Below are 18,465 nucleotides of genomic sequence, written 5' to 3' on the forward strand. Positions count from 1 at the left end.
CATTGAATAGGAAGAACATTGATCTATTTTCACATATATTATATAACTAAAACGTAGTATACTACATGCTACGTAATAATTATATTTTTAAATGTGAATGCAAATATTTACAGTTTGTATATACAAATATACAATAATAAACATTCTCTCTTATACGTTCATGTTCCTTTTTTCTCATTAACATTTAAACGTCATTGATAAAAAAATTAATACATATGTATATCTTACTATGTAAAGGAAGTTATATTTCAATATGTTACATTTATATTCTAGCAAAGTTAGTAATATTCATGGTAGATATATGAGGACTAAGTAAATTATTTTGCAGTAGAACTGATTTCGACTTTTGTTATGTAATACATATATTAAAGAATATATTATCGTATCAACGATATGGTAACAAAATAAAAAGATATTAAACTTAATGGGAAATAATGAAGGGAGTAACGTAATCATAACGAAGAATAGCAAACAGTACATTATTTAATTATTTATTCATTTAATAATTTATTGTTCATTAGTCGCTTACAATAATTTTGGTTTATAATAATTTAATTTCACGTATAAATGATACATATCATAAGTTTATACATAAATAATTATAATAAAAATATTTTTAGATTACAATGTGCAGATTGATATGAAATTCAACTATACCGTTAGGCACATGGTTGTAAGAATTTACATAATATATTAGATTTGCAAATGTGACAAAATATCTAAGAATTGGTCTAAAATTCTCCACAAAATTATCCGATTATTTCAAAATATTAATGACGTTAACACACTAGTTCAAAGCGTAAAATGGATAGAATAATATTACTCTGTCTTTAATAACAAACTGACTGTACAGTTTTCAATTTTGCTAAATCAACTGCGAACTCTGTTACTTGTCCAACACATACATATACGTATATAGGGGTCTCGGCTACTATTTCAACATAATTTAAGAGCTGATTCTTGACGCTGAAATAAGACAAAAATCAAGAATAAGAAAAATTACGTTTTCGGCCTTGTTTTTTAATTATTGACAATTAAAAATCGGTAAAAATATCAACAGGCGAAAGCACAGATTCTCCTCGACCGATCCACCTGTTTCCAAAATAGCTGATCATCAAAGATTTTTTTTTCTTGAATTTTTTGTATACATCTCTCAGGTTTTAACGTATCGGTATTCCGCAATTTATTGACTTATTTTGTAAAATATATTTGCGATAAGTATAGCCCTATTGAGATATTTTTCGACGTATAAACTTCGTGCTGTTGTACTATTGCCGACCGCCATAAAATGTATACATTTTATAATAAATATGGCTAATAAAAACATGCACAATACTACTTGTACGTTACCACTTTTATTTCGTAAAATGTAATTTTCTTTGAATCGTTACAGGAAAGATAGATACTTGTGTATTTGAAAATATCACTTCGCTAATTACAAAAACTGTATGGAACATATCATTTTTCACAACATATTTAAAACATCTTATCCGAGAATGATCACACAATCCTAAAACGTTTCTCTTAAAAATAAAATCACTATCAAACGTCTAGTAGAAATTATTACAGCGATAGTCCATTATAGAAATTAAATATCTATGAGAAGCCATAAGAACGATACAAAACTACATTTCTTCTTTTCATTAAAAACAAACTCTCAGCAAAGTGGATAAATGAACGCGTACACCTTCTTCCGATATCGCCCATATGATACATTGTGACAATTGTATTTTTAAATGAGCAACCATGTTATTTATGGGATATCGATTTATAAGATATTAAACTGTAAAATGTTCAAAGTTCAATCACCACATACGATATACAATATAGATAACCACGATTTACATTTTCCTTTAAAAATATAGAAAGATTACACTATAAATTACTCTTAAGAAATGGTTTTAAGTATTTTTCAAAAGATATGTTCACAGTTTCACGATTAAGAGGATTCTTCATGGCATCTTGGAACAATCGTTCGTAAACGTTACCATCGTAAGCACCCAAAGCCGAGCAAAGAATATGGTCATCGAAATCGAAACCGTCAACGATTCCTACAGCATTTCGACGGATTGTCATCAGCAAATATTCCAAGCGTGAATGAAGTGTCTCCACATGCTCTTTCTGCATAGAAGAAAACTAAAAAAGAGAAAGAGACGAATCACTCTTGAATTCAAATTATCCTACAGCATATAGTAATAAATTTTTTCTTCTTTCGCAGTTCTCTGTGATTAGTTTCGGAATAAATCAATACTTACCCGAAGAAAATTACCAACGTTTTTCAAAGCCCAATATATGATATACAGTTCGCAGAGTTGAGACATTACTTGACGAAATTCTTCAGACTTCGAGTTTAACTGTTTAACAGCTTTTGCAAATGTCTTTACAATGAAAACTCGAGCGTGAGCTTCCGCACACTGAGCTAGTTCGATGCCCGTTTGGTTCCACGCCTCCTCCATCGGAACTCCGTCACGTATTCTGCGATCCAAATGTTCTGCTGCTGAACGAACGAATCTACGGAATGGTAAGAATAATAAGAATACCTATGTAATTATTTAGCAATATTTAATGTATGCGTTATACCCTGCGGCTACCGCGTCATAGGCATCAATCAAACGTTCCAAATCGTTACTCCAAGGACGATGTTTTACTCCTTTTGCTGCTTCGTTAAGATATTCTACAGATTCTGGCAGTGGTTCACCATTCGTAGCTTGCTTCCATGATTTTACGAGGTACGCAGCTGTTTGCAAAAGTAGGACTGTATTTTCCCCTTCGTAAGTACAAACTGCGGTGGCTAATCCGTAAAGTGTTGGCAGATTGCTGGCAGTCATGTATCCATGTCCACCACAAGATAACCGAAGTTGCTCTATTCCAGCTGCTGTATCTGCAGATACAACTGCTTTTAGGCAACATGACAAAGAATGTAACTGCAAAAGAAATTAACAGAGCTAGAAATATGAAAAAAAGTATATTATTATGAAGGGTATAAAGGTACCAACCTCCGGTATTTTTTCATGATTAGCCTGGCGCAATTGCTTTTGTACCGTATAAAACATATTCCAAACCCAACTAGCAGTAGCTTTTATTGCAAAACATGTGGCAATATAAGGGAAGATTTTGTATTGTTGAGTTACGTAATCGAGAATCTGTACCTCTGGTTGACTAAAAAAAAGAAAGGCAAGGATAATTTAATACTAGTAGGAGAGATAATACAGATTATTATCAGATTAGATTAGAGTTTTAACTCTAATACAGATTAGAGTTTTAACTACAGAGTTAAAACTCTAATTCAAAGTAACATTTCCCATGAAACGATATTTTTAAAAAAGGATATAGAGCAGTCGATGTTACTAGAGATGATTTTAACAGAACATACTCAGGATTTATTTGACCCTGACGTCTTACTACGCTGTATCGAACCGCAATAGTAACAGCTTTCGTTAAATAGTTTAAGAGGAGTCGCAGCAACCTCACTCGAATGAACACCATCGTACCATACTTTAACTTATCATTCGCAGATTTTACGTATGTTCCATCCTCTAGTACCTACAACAAAAAATGTAACTTTACAATTTGTTCTAATGATAATTACGATGTCTGAATAGTTCTGTTTACACAGGTTACGCACATAATTTTTCTTTCAAGTTCACAGCTACAAAATGATATTGCACTTCTTACAGCAATTTTATGAAAATTTACCTTGGAATTCTTCATCAACATATTCTCCCGTGGTATCCTAAAGTCACGAAATCCGAGAAACCCATTGTTAACGCCGTTCATCCCCAATTTTGTACCAATTTCTCCAATTACAATGCCTAAGAATTACATACAGATTAAATTTACATGTATCCATTGCTCAGCAAATTTGATCCAGATTATAAACAGAAAAATTGTTCGATTTCATAATTGTTGTTTGATTATGTGAACAGCGTGTTCTCTTTTCTACACATTGCAATATAATATATAACTAATTACAAAAGATTAAGACATTTATTTGTGTACCCTTTAAAGGTTCGTGTGTCTCCACGTCTCTTAACTGTACAACAAACAGATGAATACCCCTACATTCTCCCTGGGTGTATAATTGCGCAACGACTATTGCATGGTTTGCAGTGTGACCCACTGAAAATTTTATTTGTAAATAAATCATACTGTTTTAGTGAACGACATTATTATTATGTTAAACAATTGCAATATACTTACGTCCGCCTGGCCACCATTTGTAGGACGTCAAAGTTGGACTATTCAAAACGAACTCTTTCGTTTCCGGATCGTACGTTGCTGTAGTTTCCAAACCCCTGAGAAACGTTCCATGGCCTAGTTCGGTCTAAGGCAAAAGTGCAAGATTAAATTTACTTGAGAAACTTTTAGAATCTGTGACCATCCTGTTTAAAAAGAATGTTCTCCCTTGCGTATTACCTGCGCATATGTTCCTATAACATCGCCAGCCCAAGCTCTGTTTAACCAATATGCTTGCTGTTCAGAATTTGCTTGTCCCAGAATAGAGGGGCAAAAGCGGGTAGAAACATAGCATAATGCAGGAGCATTGGAGTTCCATCTTCGAATAGCGCAGTCCCAAGTCTTTCTACAAGAATATTTCTGCAAATACACTACATTGAGGATATTTTTTGCTATTGTATAATCAAGGAAGTTTTATTATCCTTTAGCATCTAAATAATATAAAAAAAAAACTAATTTAATTGTTAAGAATGACGTTATCCTCTTAATAGTTATCCTCTTATTCGACGACATTGAGAGCAAGTAGAAATATTTGCATATTTCTTTGCATCTGAAAAGCTAGTAGTATCTTTTTTTCACATAAGAAGATATATTATGCAACAGTTTTCTTGAGGTGAACTTTAAAATACTTACGTAATAAGATCAATATCTGCTTTTCCTGAGCGTTGCAATTCTCTAATTTTGTGAATAACATTGCGGGTAATTTGAACATTATCTTCATATAATTCTTTATGGCTCTTATATTTTATTGCTAGATTTTCTTTTAACACCAGATCATCCAAAAAATATTGTTCTGAAAATAAAATATGAACAAAAAATAATAAAACATAATACAGAAATGAAAATATTGCAAGAATAAAATGAAATAATAAGACGTATCTGTAGTTTTTAATAAACTTTATAAATGGGCAAGTTATGTATTCACGTTTAGGATACAAGTAAGTAATAATGTCATAAACTGCAGGTGCGTATACTGCCTTCTACATGCAATATATTCTGTCTTTTCCTTATTAATACCGCAATGTGATTCATAAATATGATATTAGCATTTTTCCGTGTGAATGACATTGAACTTTAAAATACGATATTTATGTCCTAGTAATTTATTAGTACTCCTAGTAGAAATATAAGCAGTAGTATCAGTGATATACTAACAAAATAAAGAAATATTAAACATATCGGAAAATAATGAAAAGAATAATGTCTGAATTAATTTATAGAAAGTTATTAAATAATACAATTTACTGCCTAATATTTTATTCATTTAATAATTTATTATCTTACAGTAAGTTGGATTATAGGAGTTTATAGTATGTTTGATTCTAGTGGAATCTAATGCTTCAATCTAAAGGGTATTGTCTTTTTAGTCTGCGGATCTGAACCGACGTGACAAGTAATTAGGTACTAATAGATTTTGTTCGTTGTTAACTCTTATATTATATCTGTTTCTGATATTGGATATTTCTTCTTTAACTGTGGGTATCTTCAGGTCGCGATGTATTGTTTCGTTGGTAACATACCAAGGTGCATCTATTAAGAATCTTAGAGCTTTTGATTGGAATCGTTGAAGAATTTCTATGTTGGTATTACTCGCTGTTCCCCATACCTGGATCCCATAAGTCCAAACAGGTTTTAGTAAGGCTTTATATAGCACTATTTTACTCTGCATGTTTAAATTGGAGCGTCTGGCAATGAGCCAGAAGAATATTTTAGTTTTGTTATCAGTTCTTTAGATTTATCTACAATGCACCGATATTTCTAATCAGAAACGAACATTGTTGACTTCATTATCGACCACATTCACTAATAATTTTCTTTCCATGCATTGCAAATATTGACCATCTCTATAATACTGTAAATTTGTTATGAGAAACGGTTTTCTAACTGCTGGTATTCACATCTTTTAGAAGCGATATCAATTACTCTTTGGTGAGAAACCTATAGTAACTCTAAGCCAAGAACATTTCTAATGCGTATCCAAATATTTTTTTTAATAATTACATTAAAAAATATATATAATAACAATATACAATTATATTTCGTTCTCGTGGAAAGGAAATATTAATTTTGCCAGAATTATTTAGTTCTTAATAACAGTGAAAACGAAAGAAACTGAAATTATTTTTTCGATAATTGGCGTTAAACTAAGAGGATAAACAAAAACTACCTATACCTTGATCACGGCGTTTTCTCGTTTTTTCTGCACTACCATCGAAGAAATACGTGACTTCCACAGGATCGAACGTACATCTACTTCGTTCATATTGTAAATCCTTGTTTACCACCATTTTCTGTTGCTTCATATTGTGTAGATTACTTTAAACTAATCACTGACAAAGGAGTGTGGTTGTCTAATCTGCAGGCGCACGTATCTATCTAGATAAATTTCTTTTCAAACGCCCGACTTTTATACATAAATATGGGATACTGCGTCACGATCGGAATATGAGCGTCATGTTCACACTGCGGATTTCTTATATTGCCGCGTACAATAGCTTCAAACCTTTGCACCTACCTAATTCACCATTTCCATTTCTAATCCAAGTCCAAACACAAACACAAACAACTGAAATGCAACATAATGCAAGGTATTTATAGCGAGATACGAGTAATCAGGTAAAACTATAATCTCATATTCTAGAATTATGCATAATTAGTTGTGATAATTCCTAATTAACAATGTTTTGTTTATCACTAGAAAGACTTCAAATGACTGCTTTCATAAATTACATATGAAATAAAATATATGAAATATCTTGACTCCGTACTACAAATTTCTTAATACGATCTTAAACAGAGTTGCACCCAACAACTAATGCACCCTCGATTCTACCTGTTTCTCCATTTCAAACAAGAATACATTCGGCATAATAACATAAAGGGAACATAAACCCCTTGTTAATTGATCTCTTTCGCAGGTCAGTATAATTTCGAACATTCCTCGGTCATATGTTTCAGGTTATGTGTCAGGGCACCTTTGCATAATTGCCATTGTTGACGCATGACCATAGACAGAAATATACTGGAGTGCAACCGGCAACTCTTAGCAAATTTCTCCAAATCTAAGGCCTAGCGCCGGGTTATATGCGTACGCAAAAGATTGAAATTTTGATTTCCATAACGTACCCCAAAATAGAGTTTCTGATATTGAACGTTTACTGAAAATACAGGCGTAGCTAATACCCGCGTGTTTCAATTCGTGTATTTCTTAATACACGGGTACACAGGTATTGAAATACTCGGATCTTAATATCTGTACTGAAGTTCATGGGTACACGTGTACAGAAATTACAGAATTTCACGTATATTAGTTCGCACCGTATTTCATTTTTAATTAGATATCAGAATGTTTAGATATGACAGGTACAATCACGCTTCATTTAAATCCATTTGAATGATGCACGGCTGATGTAGCAATGTCGGAGCGGTGTTTTTCATGTGCCGAAAATATTGTAACAAAGAAAAGAAACCGGTTACTAACAATTTTGGACCAAACATGTATATCACGAGTCTGACTCAAGCAATCTAATTCAGTAATTAAGATCGGACTCAAATTCATGATGTTCGGGCTATATCTACTGAAGTTTGATAGGACAAATAACGGTTAAATTCTAAACAATCACGGCAGTAGGCAATCCGAAAAATGGAACTTATATATAAGTTAAATTTAATTGGAACTTAATGTTATGAAGGAGGAAAAATACGAAAAATATAAGTGATCTATATGGAAGCAGTGAAGAAGATTCTAGTGATAACAACGTGAGTGTCAATAAGAAAGCGTGTGAGGCGTTTAATTATAGAGAAACATAGCGATATAAAATGACGATTAGAAGATGACGATAGAGAAAAGGAAAAGGAATTAAATGATTGTTTACAGCAAAGGTATGTATAGCTACTTTACAAGTTTACTTTAGTAGATGCTACTTTTCCATGATGCTTCTTTTCAAACCGAGAGGTTTGTGTTATGAGAGACATCTTGACTCCGATTTTGTCCAACTAATTCGTGCAGGCAAAGAATTTTAATAATAGACACACGTTGCTTCTAAATCGATTCCTATTTCAAAATATTACGTACTTGATACTCGTTGGATGTAACATACGAAGCGAATATATATCATAATTCAAGACCTTGGTACCGCAGTGGTACCAATGAATCTCACAAATTGCATTATATTCCTGTAGAAATAGTATTAATTCCGTTACGATAGGAAATTAACAATAATTGTAGTATGTTAGTACAAGAAACAATACTACATGTATGTCACCACTTCTATTCCGTAAATAAATACTGTTCCATATCAAAGCCTTTCAATTCTAAAATGTAATTTTCTTTGAGGCGTTATAGGTTCAACAATAAAAATATACATTTTTCTAGTTCAAGATATTATTTTATTAATTCTAGAAACTGTATAGAAAATACCATTTCCCATAACATATTTAAGACGTCTCATCTCAGAATGATCGCATATTTCCAGAAAGCTTTTTATAAATATAAAATCTCTATCAAACACTCATTCACAATTATTACAGTGATGCTTCTTTGTATAAATTACACATTTACAATGACAGCGAATAGAAATGGTACAAAAATAAGTTCGATCCTTCCTTTGTTTTTCAATATAAACTCTCAGTAAAATGGACAAGTGAGCACGCATATTTCTCTTCGGTATCGCTCATATGATATATTGCAGTTGTTACATCTTATAAATCAATACCCAACAAACCATTCAATCGATTATTTAATAACAAATGCAAAATACGTCTTACCATAACAACTAAATGCAACATATCCCAAACAATCCAATCGCCACAAAACAAATACGAGATAATAATTATGATTAAACATTTCCTTTAAAAAGATTACACTATAAATTACTCTTAAGAAATGGTTTTAAGTATTTTTCAAAAGATATGTTCACAGCTTCACGGTTCAGAGGACTCTTCATGGCTTCTTGAAACAATCGTTCGTAAACGTTACCATCGTAAGCACCCAAAGCCGAGCAAAGAATATGGTCATCGAAATCGAAACCGTCAACGATTCCTACAGCATTTCGACGGATTGTCGTCAGCAAATATTCCAAGCGTGAATGAAGTGTCTCCACATGCTCTTTCTGCATAGAAGAAAACTAAAAAAGAGAAAGAGACGAATCACTCTTGAATTTAAATTATCCTACTGTATATAGTAATAAATTTTTTCTTCTTTCGCAGTTCCCTGTGATTAGTTTCGAAAAAAATCAATACTTACCCGAAGAAAATTACCAACGTTTCTCAAAGCCCAATATACGATATACAGTTCGCAGAGTTGAAACATTACTTGACGAAATTCTTCAGACTTCGAGTTTAACTGTTTAATGCAACATATCCCAAACAATCCAATCGCCACAAAACAAATACGAGATAATAATTATGATTAAACATTTCCTTTAAAAAGATTACACTATAAATTACTCTTAAGAAATGGTTTTAAGTATTTTTCAAAAGATATGTTCACAGCTTCACGGTTCAGAGGACTCTTCATGGCTTCTTGAAACAATCGTTCGTAAACGTTACCATCGTAAGCACCCAAAGCCGAGCAAAGAATATGGTCATCGAAATCGAAACCGTCAACGATTCCTACAGCATTTCGACGGATTGTCGTCAGCAAATATTCCAAGCGTGAATGAAGTGTCTCCACATGCTCTTTCTGCATAGAAGAAAACTAAAAAAGAGAAAGAGACGAATCACTCTTGAATTTAAATTATCCTACTGTATATAGTAATAAATTTTTTCTTCTTTCGCAGTTCCCTGTGATTAGTTTCGAAAAAAATCAATACTCACCCGAAGAAAATTACCAACGTTTCTCAAAGCCCAATATACGATATACAGTTCGCAGAGTTGAAACATTACTTGACGAAATTCTTCAGACTTCGAGTTTAACTGTTTGACAGCTTTTGCAAATGTCTTTACAATGAAAACTCGAGCGTGAGCTTCCGCACACTGAGCTAGTTCGATGCCCGTTTGGTTCCACGCCTCCTCCATCGGAACTCCGTCACGTATTCTGCGATCCAAATGTTCTGCTGCTGAACGAACGAATCTACGGAATGGTAAGAATAATAAGAATACCTATGCAATTACTTAGCAATATTTAATGTATGCATTATACCCTGCGGCTACCGCGTCATAGGCATCAATCAGACATTCCAAATCGTTACTCCAACGACGATGTTTTACTCCTTTTGCTGCTTCGTTAAGATACTCTACAGAATCTGGCAATGGTTCACCATTCATAGCTTGTTTCCATGATTTTACGAGGTACCTAGCTGTTTGCAAAAGTAGGACTGTGTTTTCTCCTTCGTAAGTACAGACTGCAGTGGCCAATCCGTAAAGTCCTGGCAGATTGCTGGCAGTCATGTATCCATGTCCACCACAAGATAACCGAAGTTGCTCTATTCCAGCTGCTGTATCTGCAGATACAACTGCTTTTAGGCAACATGACAAAGAATGTAACTGCAAAAGAAATTAATAGATCTAGAAATATGAAGAAAAATATATTACTATAAAGGGTATAAACCAACCTCCGGTAGTTTTTCATAATCTGCCTGGTGCAATTGACTTTGTACCGTATTATACATATCCCAAACCCAACTGGCAGTAACTTTTATTGCGAAACATGTGGCAATATGAGGGAAGATTTTGTGTTGTTGCGTTACGTAATCGAGAATCTGTACCTCTGGTTGTCTAAAAGGAAAGAATAAAACAAATACTAATTTGGTATCAGCAGGAGAGATTTAATTTTAATTAAAAGAAACATTTCCAATGGAGGCATTTTTCAATAAAGAGACATAGGGCAGTCGATGTTACTGGAAATTGTTTTTAACACAACATACTCCGGATTTATTTGACCTTGACGTCTTACTACGCTGTATCGAACCGCAATAGTAACAGCTTTCATTAAATAGTGTAGGAGGTCCTGCAGCAACATTACTCGAACGAACACCATCGTACCGTACGTTAACTTATCATTCATAGATTTTATGTATGTTCCATCCTCTAGTACCTACAACAAGAAATGTAACTTTACAATTAGTTCTAATGATTATTACGATGTCTGAACAGTTCTGTTTATACAGATTACGAACATAATTTTCCTTTCAAGTTCACAATCACCACATGATATTGCACTTCTTACAGCAATTTTATGAAAATTTACCTTGGAATTCTTCATCAACATATTCTCCCGTGGTATCCTAAAGTCACGAAATCCGAGAAACCCATTGTTAACGCCGTTCATCCCCAATTTTGTACCAATTTCTCCAATTATAATGCCTAAGAATTACATACAGATTAAATTTACTGTTTGCTATATCTATTGTTCAGCAAATTATAAACAAGGAAGTTGTTTGATTTCATAATTGTTGTTTGATAATGTGAACAGCTTGTTCTCTTTTCTACACATTGCAATATAATATATAATTAATTACAAAAGATTAAGACATTTATTTGTGTACCCTTTAAAGGTTCGTGTGTCTCCACGTCTCTTAACTGTACAACAAACAGATGAATTCCCCTACATTCTCCCTGGGTGTATAATTGCGCAACGACTATTGCATGGTTTGCAGTGTGACCCACTGAAAATTTTATTGTAAATAAATCATACTGTTTTAGTGAACAACATTATTATTATGTTAAACAATTACAATATACTTACGTCCACCTGGCCACCATTTGTAGGACGTCAAAGTTGGACTATTCAAAACAAACTCTTTCGTTTCCGGATCGTACGTTGCAGTAGTTTCCAAACCCCTGAGAAACGTTCCATGGCCTAGTTCGGTCTAAGGCAGAAGTGCAAGATTAAATTTACTTGAGAAACTTTTAGAATCTGTGACCATCTTGTTTAAAAAGAATGTTCTCTCTTGCGTATTACCTGTGCATATGTTCCTATAACATCGCCAGCCCAAGCTCTGTTTATCCAATATGCTTGCTGTTCAGAATTTGCTTGTCCCAGAATAGAGGGTAGAAACATAGCATAATGCAGGACCAACGGATTTCCACCTTCGAACAGTGCAGACCCAAGTCTTGCTCCAAAGATATGTCTGCAAAGGTACTACATTGAGGATGTTTTCTGTTTTTGCTATTGTATAACCAAGGAAGTCCTATTATCCTTTAACACTGAAAGAAAATATCTAAATGATATAGAAAGAAGCTAATTTAATCTTTAGTATAATTATCCCCTTATTCCATAACATTGAGAAATATGACATTGCATATTTCGTTTTATCTAAAAATGTAGGAATATTTCTTTTGTCACATAAGAAATGTTGGAACTTGCTTGGTTATGTAACAGTTTCCATGAGATGAACTTTAAAATGCTTACAAGAGAAGATCAATATCTTCTTTTCCTGAGCATTGCAATTCTCTAACTTTTTGAAGAACATTGCAGGCAATTTGTAAAGAATCTTCATATATTTCTTTATGACTCTTATATTTCATTGCTACATTTTCTTTTAATGCCAGATCATCCAAAAAATATTGTTCTGAAAATAAAAATTGTCATATATAAGCACATATAAAATAATGAAAAAGAAAATAGAAAAATGGAAACACTAGTAGAATAAAATACAACAATTAAACATGTGTGCAATTTTTATTAGGGAATGTTATAAATATATAAAATTTTTAACATTTACTATTAACAGTTATATAACTATATAACTAACAGTTACTATTATTCATTAACTGTTGCAGAATTAAATACAAGGAATATAATAGATATGTATCCACATTTAACATACATATGAAATGTAATGTAGTACATACTGCGTAATGACTATGTTGTAAGTTGCAAATGTATACCAACTTGTATTGTATTATATTGTAACTTTGTTTAATGTTTAATGTGTATGGATGCATTCCAATGTAGATGAAGATAAACTCAATGTTTAAAGTCAATGTTTATGTCTTAGCAAATTTAGTAGTATTCTTAGTAGAAATATATGGACTATGTAAATTATTTTACAACAGAACTGATTTCTACTTTTATTGTGTAATAAATATATTTAAACAAATGTTATTGTGTCAGTTATACAGTAACAAAGTAAGAAAATATTAAACGTAATGGGATACAATGAAAAGAATAATGTCAATCAATTTATAGATAATTAATAAATAATACATAGCAATAATTTACTGCTTAATTATTTATTCATTTAATAATTTATTGTTCATTAGTCGCTTACAATAATTTTGGTTTATAATAATTCAATTTCACATATAAATGAAACATATCACAAGTACATACATAAATAATTATGATAAAAATATCTTTAGATTATAATGTGCGGGTTGATATGAAATTCAACTATACCGTTCACCACACGGTTGTTAGAATTTACATCATATACTAGAGTTCCAAATAAAATAAAATATTTGAGAACTGGTTTTTCACAACATTATCCAATAATTTTAAAAAAATCAGAATCGCGAAAAAAATAGCGTCGTTTTTTTATAACTTTCATATTTTAATCTGTAATAAAAATGTAAACAATACGTTTTGTAAATTTGTGTCAGTTATATTCATGCTGAAAACTTCATTGGAATCGGTTGATGCAGGAACAAATGACAGGCATTGATACGTGAAAAAAGATGGATAGATATACATATAGATGTATTGCAGTTACACACCCGAAGTCGCGGAAAAATACGATTTGCATGACTTCTAACCGTTCGTAGATCATAGCAACGATTACCAATTTCAATGAAATTTTCAGCATATATATTCATGTATAAATGACATAAATCTACAAAATTTATTTTTTAAATTTTTATTGTAGACTCAGATAAAAGAGTTGTAAAAAGCGACGTTTACTGTTTCCATAATTTTCATAATAATAATAATGTAACCATAATTTCATCAAAAATTTTTTACACATCATCTAATAAACAAATCCTTGTAACTCAGAAAAACTCAAGCCACGATCGGTCCTATTTTTAAAAAGTCATTGCGTTTTAAAGAATGTGCCAATAGTATTCGATACTGTAATTCTTTGATAAAATAAATTTTTTTCTTACATTCTTTGAGAAGCACATATCTTAAGAATAATTTCTCTAAATTTTATGAAAAAATCTATAAAATTATTTCTTTTACGTTCGGTGTTGCGTACGCGCAACACTGTACTTTTCAAAATTACTAATTAACTAAACATGCTATTTTTCTCAAAGCCGAAAAAGACATTTGGATTCGATTATTTAATATTTTTTTCATCATTATTATTGTGACACAATTTTAATCTGTAATTTAGAAATTCGTACTGAAAACATTGTAAATGTATTATTACAATACTATTAAATTATGAGAAGCATTATGAGATATTATGAGAAGCATTAAAGCACATAATATAAAGATCGTTTGTATGAAGAATTTTCATTATGAATTAGATGCAGTTGATTCTGATGATTAGTAGTGACTGAATTGTGTGAATTAGCAATGATTAATAGATCTTAATCCTAATTAACAGTAAAAAATGTAAATAATACATCTGTTTAACATGAATCAACCTGATAGACCAGTTATATTAAAGAACAGAATAGATCACATATTATCCCTAGAACATCACCTAGGGATTTTTCTATTAAGAATTCTCATCTATTCATTCTATCAACGAAACTGTTCAGTTTTCTCACAAAAACCAATGCAGATTTTATATACTATTATTACATAAATTTGATAAAGATATCAATAAATTTATTAGTGATAATATAAGAAAATTTTATCACTGATTATAGTTACAATTTACGTTCCATAACGAAATAATAGCGTACAAATTCAAGATATTCCCAGAAATTTAATATTTTCACAATTTCTACATAATATATATGTATTTAATTACTTTTGATCTTCGAACATGTAAAAAAACTTTTTTGTATAATTTATAAGTACAATAAAAAATCTTTGAGCGGAAATGATACATTTAGTACATATGTACAAATTGTCAAAATATTTATAGAATGTGCTACTTTATCGCGACGTATAGATGGTTATAGATTATAGGAATCGATTTATATCTCTAATCTGAAATGGACTTTGAAATGACTTAATTACCAACTACGTTAACTAATAACATTCTTTCCATTTATTTTCAGTATTAAAACTCTATATTTTTACAAATAAAATAGTAATATATAATTATATTTTGATCTCGTTAAAAGCAAATATTAATTTTGCTAAAATAGGAAATATTAATTATGCTAGTTCTTAATAATTACGAAAAAGAAAGAAATCACTTTGTCATGTTTAATAATTGGTGTTAAACTAAGAAGATAAATAATTTAAACTGCGTATACCTTGATCACGGCGTCGTTTCGTCTTTTCTGGACTGCCATCGAAAAGATATGTAACTTCCACAGGGTCAAACGTACATCTACTTCGTTCATATTGTAGATCCTTGTTCATGTTCATTTTCTGCTGCTTCATGTTATAGAGATTACTTTATACCGTCTACAAATGTAAAAGTGAATGCCAGGTCGATCAACGCACTTATCTATCTTAATATTATCTGCTACTCAAATGCACGATTTTATATATAAATATAGTTATACGTCACAGTGATGAACTGAATGTCATTAATGGTAGTTCCCGTTAAAATTTCTACTACAATTGTATATTATATGTGTATGTAACAGCTTGGAACCTTTCTATATAACTGATTCACCGTCTTTCTCTATAATACGGGCTACGACATATATATGTTCATACGATGCAGCAAAATCGTAAATTGTAAAATAAATAATCAGTTACAGTACCGTCTGGCATTTTAAGACTAACCGTCCCTATGTAATAGCTTGTATTACTTTAAGATTTACTTGCTTGTAATAATTACTTGTAATAACTTCTAACTAACAGTCTCTTATTTACAACTAGAAAAGCTTCATATCATTATTTTGAGAAATTATATATAAAATATTTTATACGTATACACAGTACCTTGATTTTGTATTACACATATTTTTGTACGGTCCTGGCCAAAGTACTAAGTCCTTATGTACCCTCATGTCTATCTGTTCCCACCAATTTCTCCATCTTATAAATGAAGCATGATTAATATTCGAACTTACTACTGCACTTGCGCTGTACTTGCAATCTTATCGATACGAAAACGGTACCCACATTCGACATAACAACATAAAAAGGATATAACCTATTCTATATCACATCTTTGCTTATTGACCAACCCTCTTTTTGGCGGGAAATTATAATTTCGAATATGTCTCGATCATATATCAGGTCATATGTCAAGACTCCTTTACACAATTGAACTAATATTATTACTGAAACTTTTTCAAGTAAGAAATTACAAGTTACAAGGCTTTATATTCAATATATTCCAACGTGTTTTAGAAGTAAGTTAGATTGGAAACATATTTCATTGAATATTTACATCATAATGCCTTAACTTAATTTGTCGCATTTTATTGTTATTATTTAATAATCTGAGCGATATGTTTTACATATTATATAAATGTAGACATTCCTCTATAAAATAGTGTTTGGATTTTTACATTTCATGTATTCATTTCGAAATTATCGTCATTTGAAGTTAGAATTCCAATTCACCTTTCAGGGCCCCATCAACTTCAGCTTTGATACACATTACAAATTACAAATCAGCTTATTATCTCAGTTACCACAAAATAAAAGAAATATATGCATATATTAAAAAATATTTTTCACTATGAAAAAAAATGATAAATGACGCTTTTTTAATTTAGACTATTCTCATAATCACCGATACAATAGCACTGCATTTGTAAAATTATTCAAAATAATATTGTCCTTCTCTATTACTTCCGCTTAATGTCGATACGTAGGAAATGTTGATTCCGCCATCTTGCAATTCTTTGCTGAAGGGAACTTGTACACTTCGTTATGAGGTACGGACCGTCCAGAAATTTATAACTACATTTTAACAATATTCACTCAAATTTAATTCATATTATTTACAACATCAATAGAAAGATCTGTATTAACTAGTATTTAGTTGAAATTATTATATTTTACACATTTTATATTGAATAGTTTGTTGACGACTGACCACATGGTTTCATGATTGAGATTTGTGTATTTTAGGTGTATAATTTCATGTCTAGAAAATTACAATTAAATTGTAGTAATTGTTGTGTATATAAATCATATCAGAATGACGTTTTAAAGCGATAAAAACTGTATTTGATATTAATAATTAGTTATCACAACATAACCTCACTTTTTGATATTACAGTTCGTTAAAACTACAGAAGAGGCTTGCAGCCTCTGTTATGCGATGTGGTAAAAAGAAGGTCTGGTTAGATCCCAATGAAATTAACGAAATTGCAAACACAAATTCTCGTACGTTCTTCTGTGAAAATTAAATTCTGACTTCAATCGATGTATATAAGTTTTTATTTACTTATTTTTCTTCTTAAGGGCAAAGCATTAGAAAGCTGATTAAGGACGGTCTTATTATTAAGAAACCTGTTGCTGTTCATTCAAGAGCTCGAGTTCGCAAAAATACAGAAGCTAGACGTAAAGGGCGTCATTGTGGTTTTGGTAAAAGGAAAGGTACAGCAAATGCTCGTACACCTCAAAAGGTAAATATAAATTTTCATAATTATCCTTTAGAAAATCATTTCTTCGTTACATACATAAATTATAATAGTGTAATAAAAATAAATTATATTATTTCTTTCCAGGATCTTTGGATCCAAAGAATGAGAGTTCTTCGTAGACTCCTGAAGAAATATCGTGAAACAAAAAAGATTGATAGACATCTCTATCATTCTTTGTACATGAAGGCTAAGGGTAACGTGTTCAAGAATAAGAGAGTTTTAATGGAATTCATCCATAAAAAGAAGGCTGAGAAAGCGAGAGCAGAGATGCTTTCGGATCAAGCAGAGGCACGTCGTACTAAAGTTAGGGAAGCGCGTAAACGCAGAGCAGAACGTATTGCTACAAAGAAACAAGAATTACTGCAGTCATACCAGCGCGAAGATGAAGCCGCAGCAGCGCAAAAAAAGTGATCTAACAATTTTACAGATTGTTGTATAAATAAAATCTAAAAAACATTTACTTCTTTTAATCTGATTGCTGGTTACCATTTTTATTCTTTGTAAGGATGTGAGATACATATATAATTTGCATATATAATACATGCATAAAGATAAATTCATTTAACATTACATTTTACTCAATAATAGTGGAACGGTTTTTTAAGTAAT

At 31.5% G+C, this 18,465-nt stretch overlaps 3 protein-coding genes, 1 long non-coding RNA gene and 1 pseudogene across 5 annotated transcripts in view; 2 read left to right on the forward strand and 3 right to left on the reverse strand.

The window, feature by feature from the left end:
• The window catches only part of LOC100741041 (probable peroxisomal acyl-coenzyme A oxidase 1), a 28,371-nt gene extending 11,963 nt beyond the window's left edge, over positions 1–16,408 (reverse strand). Inside the window, exons 1-12 of one of the 2 annotated variants that reach the window (XM_003493568.4) lie at positions 16,196–16,406; positions 15,556–15,709; positions 12,590–12,749; positions 12,140–12,308; positions 11,924–12,047; positions 11,724–11,843; positions 11,426–11,541; positions 11,103–11,272; positions 10,791–10,953; positions 10,379–10,722; positions 10,054–10,309; positions 9,608–9,934 (exon numbers count right to left, since the gene is read on the reverse strand). In XM_003493568.4, the coding sequence (XP_003493616.1) occupies positions 9,674–9,934; positions 10,054–10,309; positions 10,379–10,722; positions 10,791–10,953; positions 11,103–11,272; positions 11,426–11,541; positions 11,724–11,843; positions 11,924–12,047; positions 12,140–12,308; positions 12,590–12,749; positions 15,556–15,685 (2,013 nt within the window). In that variant the 5' untranslated portion in view covers positions 15,686–15,709; positions 16,196–16,406 and the 3' untranslated portion in view covers positions 9,608–9,673. Of the gene's footprint in view, positions 1–9,607; positions 9,935–10,053; positions 10,310–10,378; positions 10,723–10,790; positions 10,954–11,102; positions 11,273–11,425; positions 11,542–11,723; positions 11,844–11,923; positions 12,048–12,139; positions 12,309–12,589; positions 12,750–15,555; positions 15,710–16,195 lie in introns of those variants that run through there. The other variant, XM_033323796.1, reaches the window with a different exon arrangement.
• On the reverse strand, positions 240–6,664 carry LOC100740920 (probable peroxisomal acyl-coenzyme A oxidase 1). Its single transcript, XM_033323795.1, is given in 13 exon segments — positions 240–269; positions 1,839–2,136; positions 2,256–2,511; positions 2,581–2,924; positions 2,997–3,159; positions 3,374–3,543; positions 3,697–3,812; positions 4,000–4,119; positions 4,201–4,324; positions 4,417–4,500; positions 4,503–4,596; positions 4,870–5,029; positions 6,410–6,664. Coding segments are annotated over 12 exon segments (2,022 nt in total). The 5' UTR covers positions 6,540–6,664; the 3' UTR covers positions 240–269; positions 1,839–1,875.
• On the forward strand, positions 3,139–3,318 carry LOC117152360. The gene is made up of 2 exons (XR_004462712.1): positions 3,139–3,234; positions 3,274–3,318. It is a non-coding gene; the product is annotated as an uncharacterized LOC117152360 (long non-coding RNA).
• LOC112213790 lies at positions 6,603–8,211 on the reverse strand (annotated as a pseudogene).
• Positions 16,409–17,043: 635 nt separating the features above from the next.
• LOC100741163 (60S ribosomal protein L19) lies at positions 17,044–18,326 on the forward strand. The gene is made up of 4 exons (XM_003493569.3): positions 17,044–17,142; positions 17,490–17,596; positions 17,675–17,838; positions 17,941–18,326. Exons 1-4 carry the CDS (start codon positions 17,138–17,140, stop codon positions 18,265–18,267), a joined length of 603 nt encoding a protein of 200 aa, XP_003493617.1. The 5' UTR covers positions 17,044–17,137; the 3' UTR covers positions 18,268–18,326.
• Positions 18,327–18,465: the final 139 nt, after the last annotated feature.

This window comes from Bombus impatiens, unplaced genomic scaffold (assembly GCF_000188095.3).
Source record: "Bombus impatiens unplaced genomic scaffold, BIMP_2.2 scf_1274, whole genome shotgun sequence".
Lineage (NCBI taxonomy): Eukaryota > Metazoa > Arthropoda > Insecta > Hymenoptera > Apidae > Bombus > Bombus impatiens.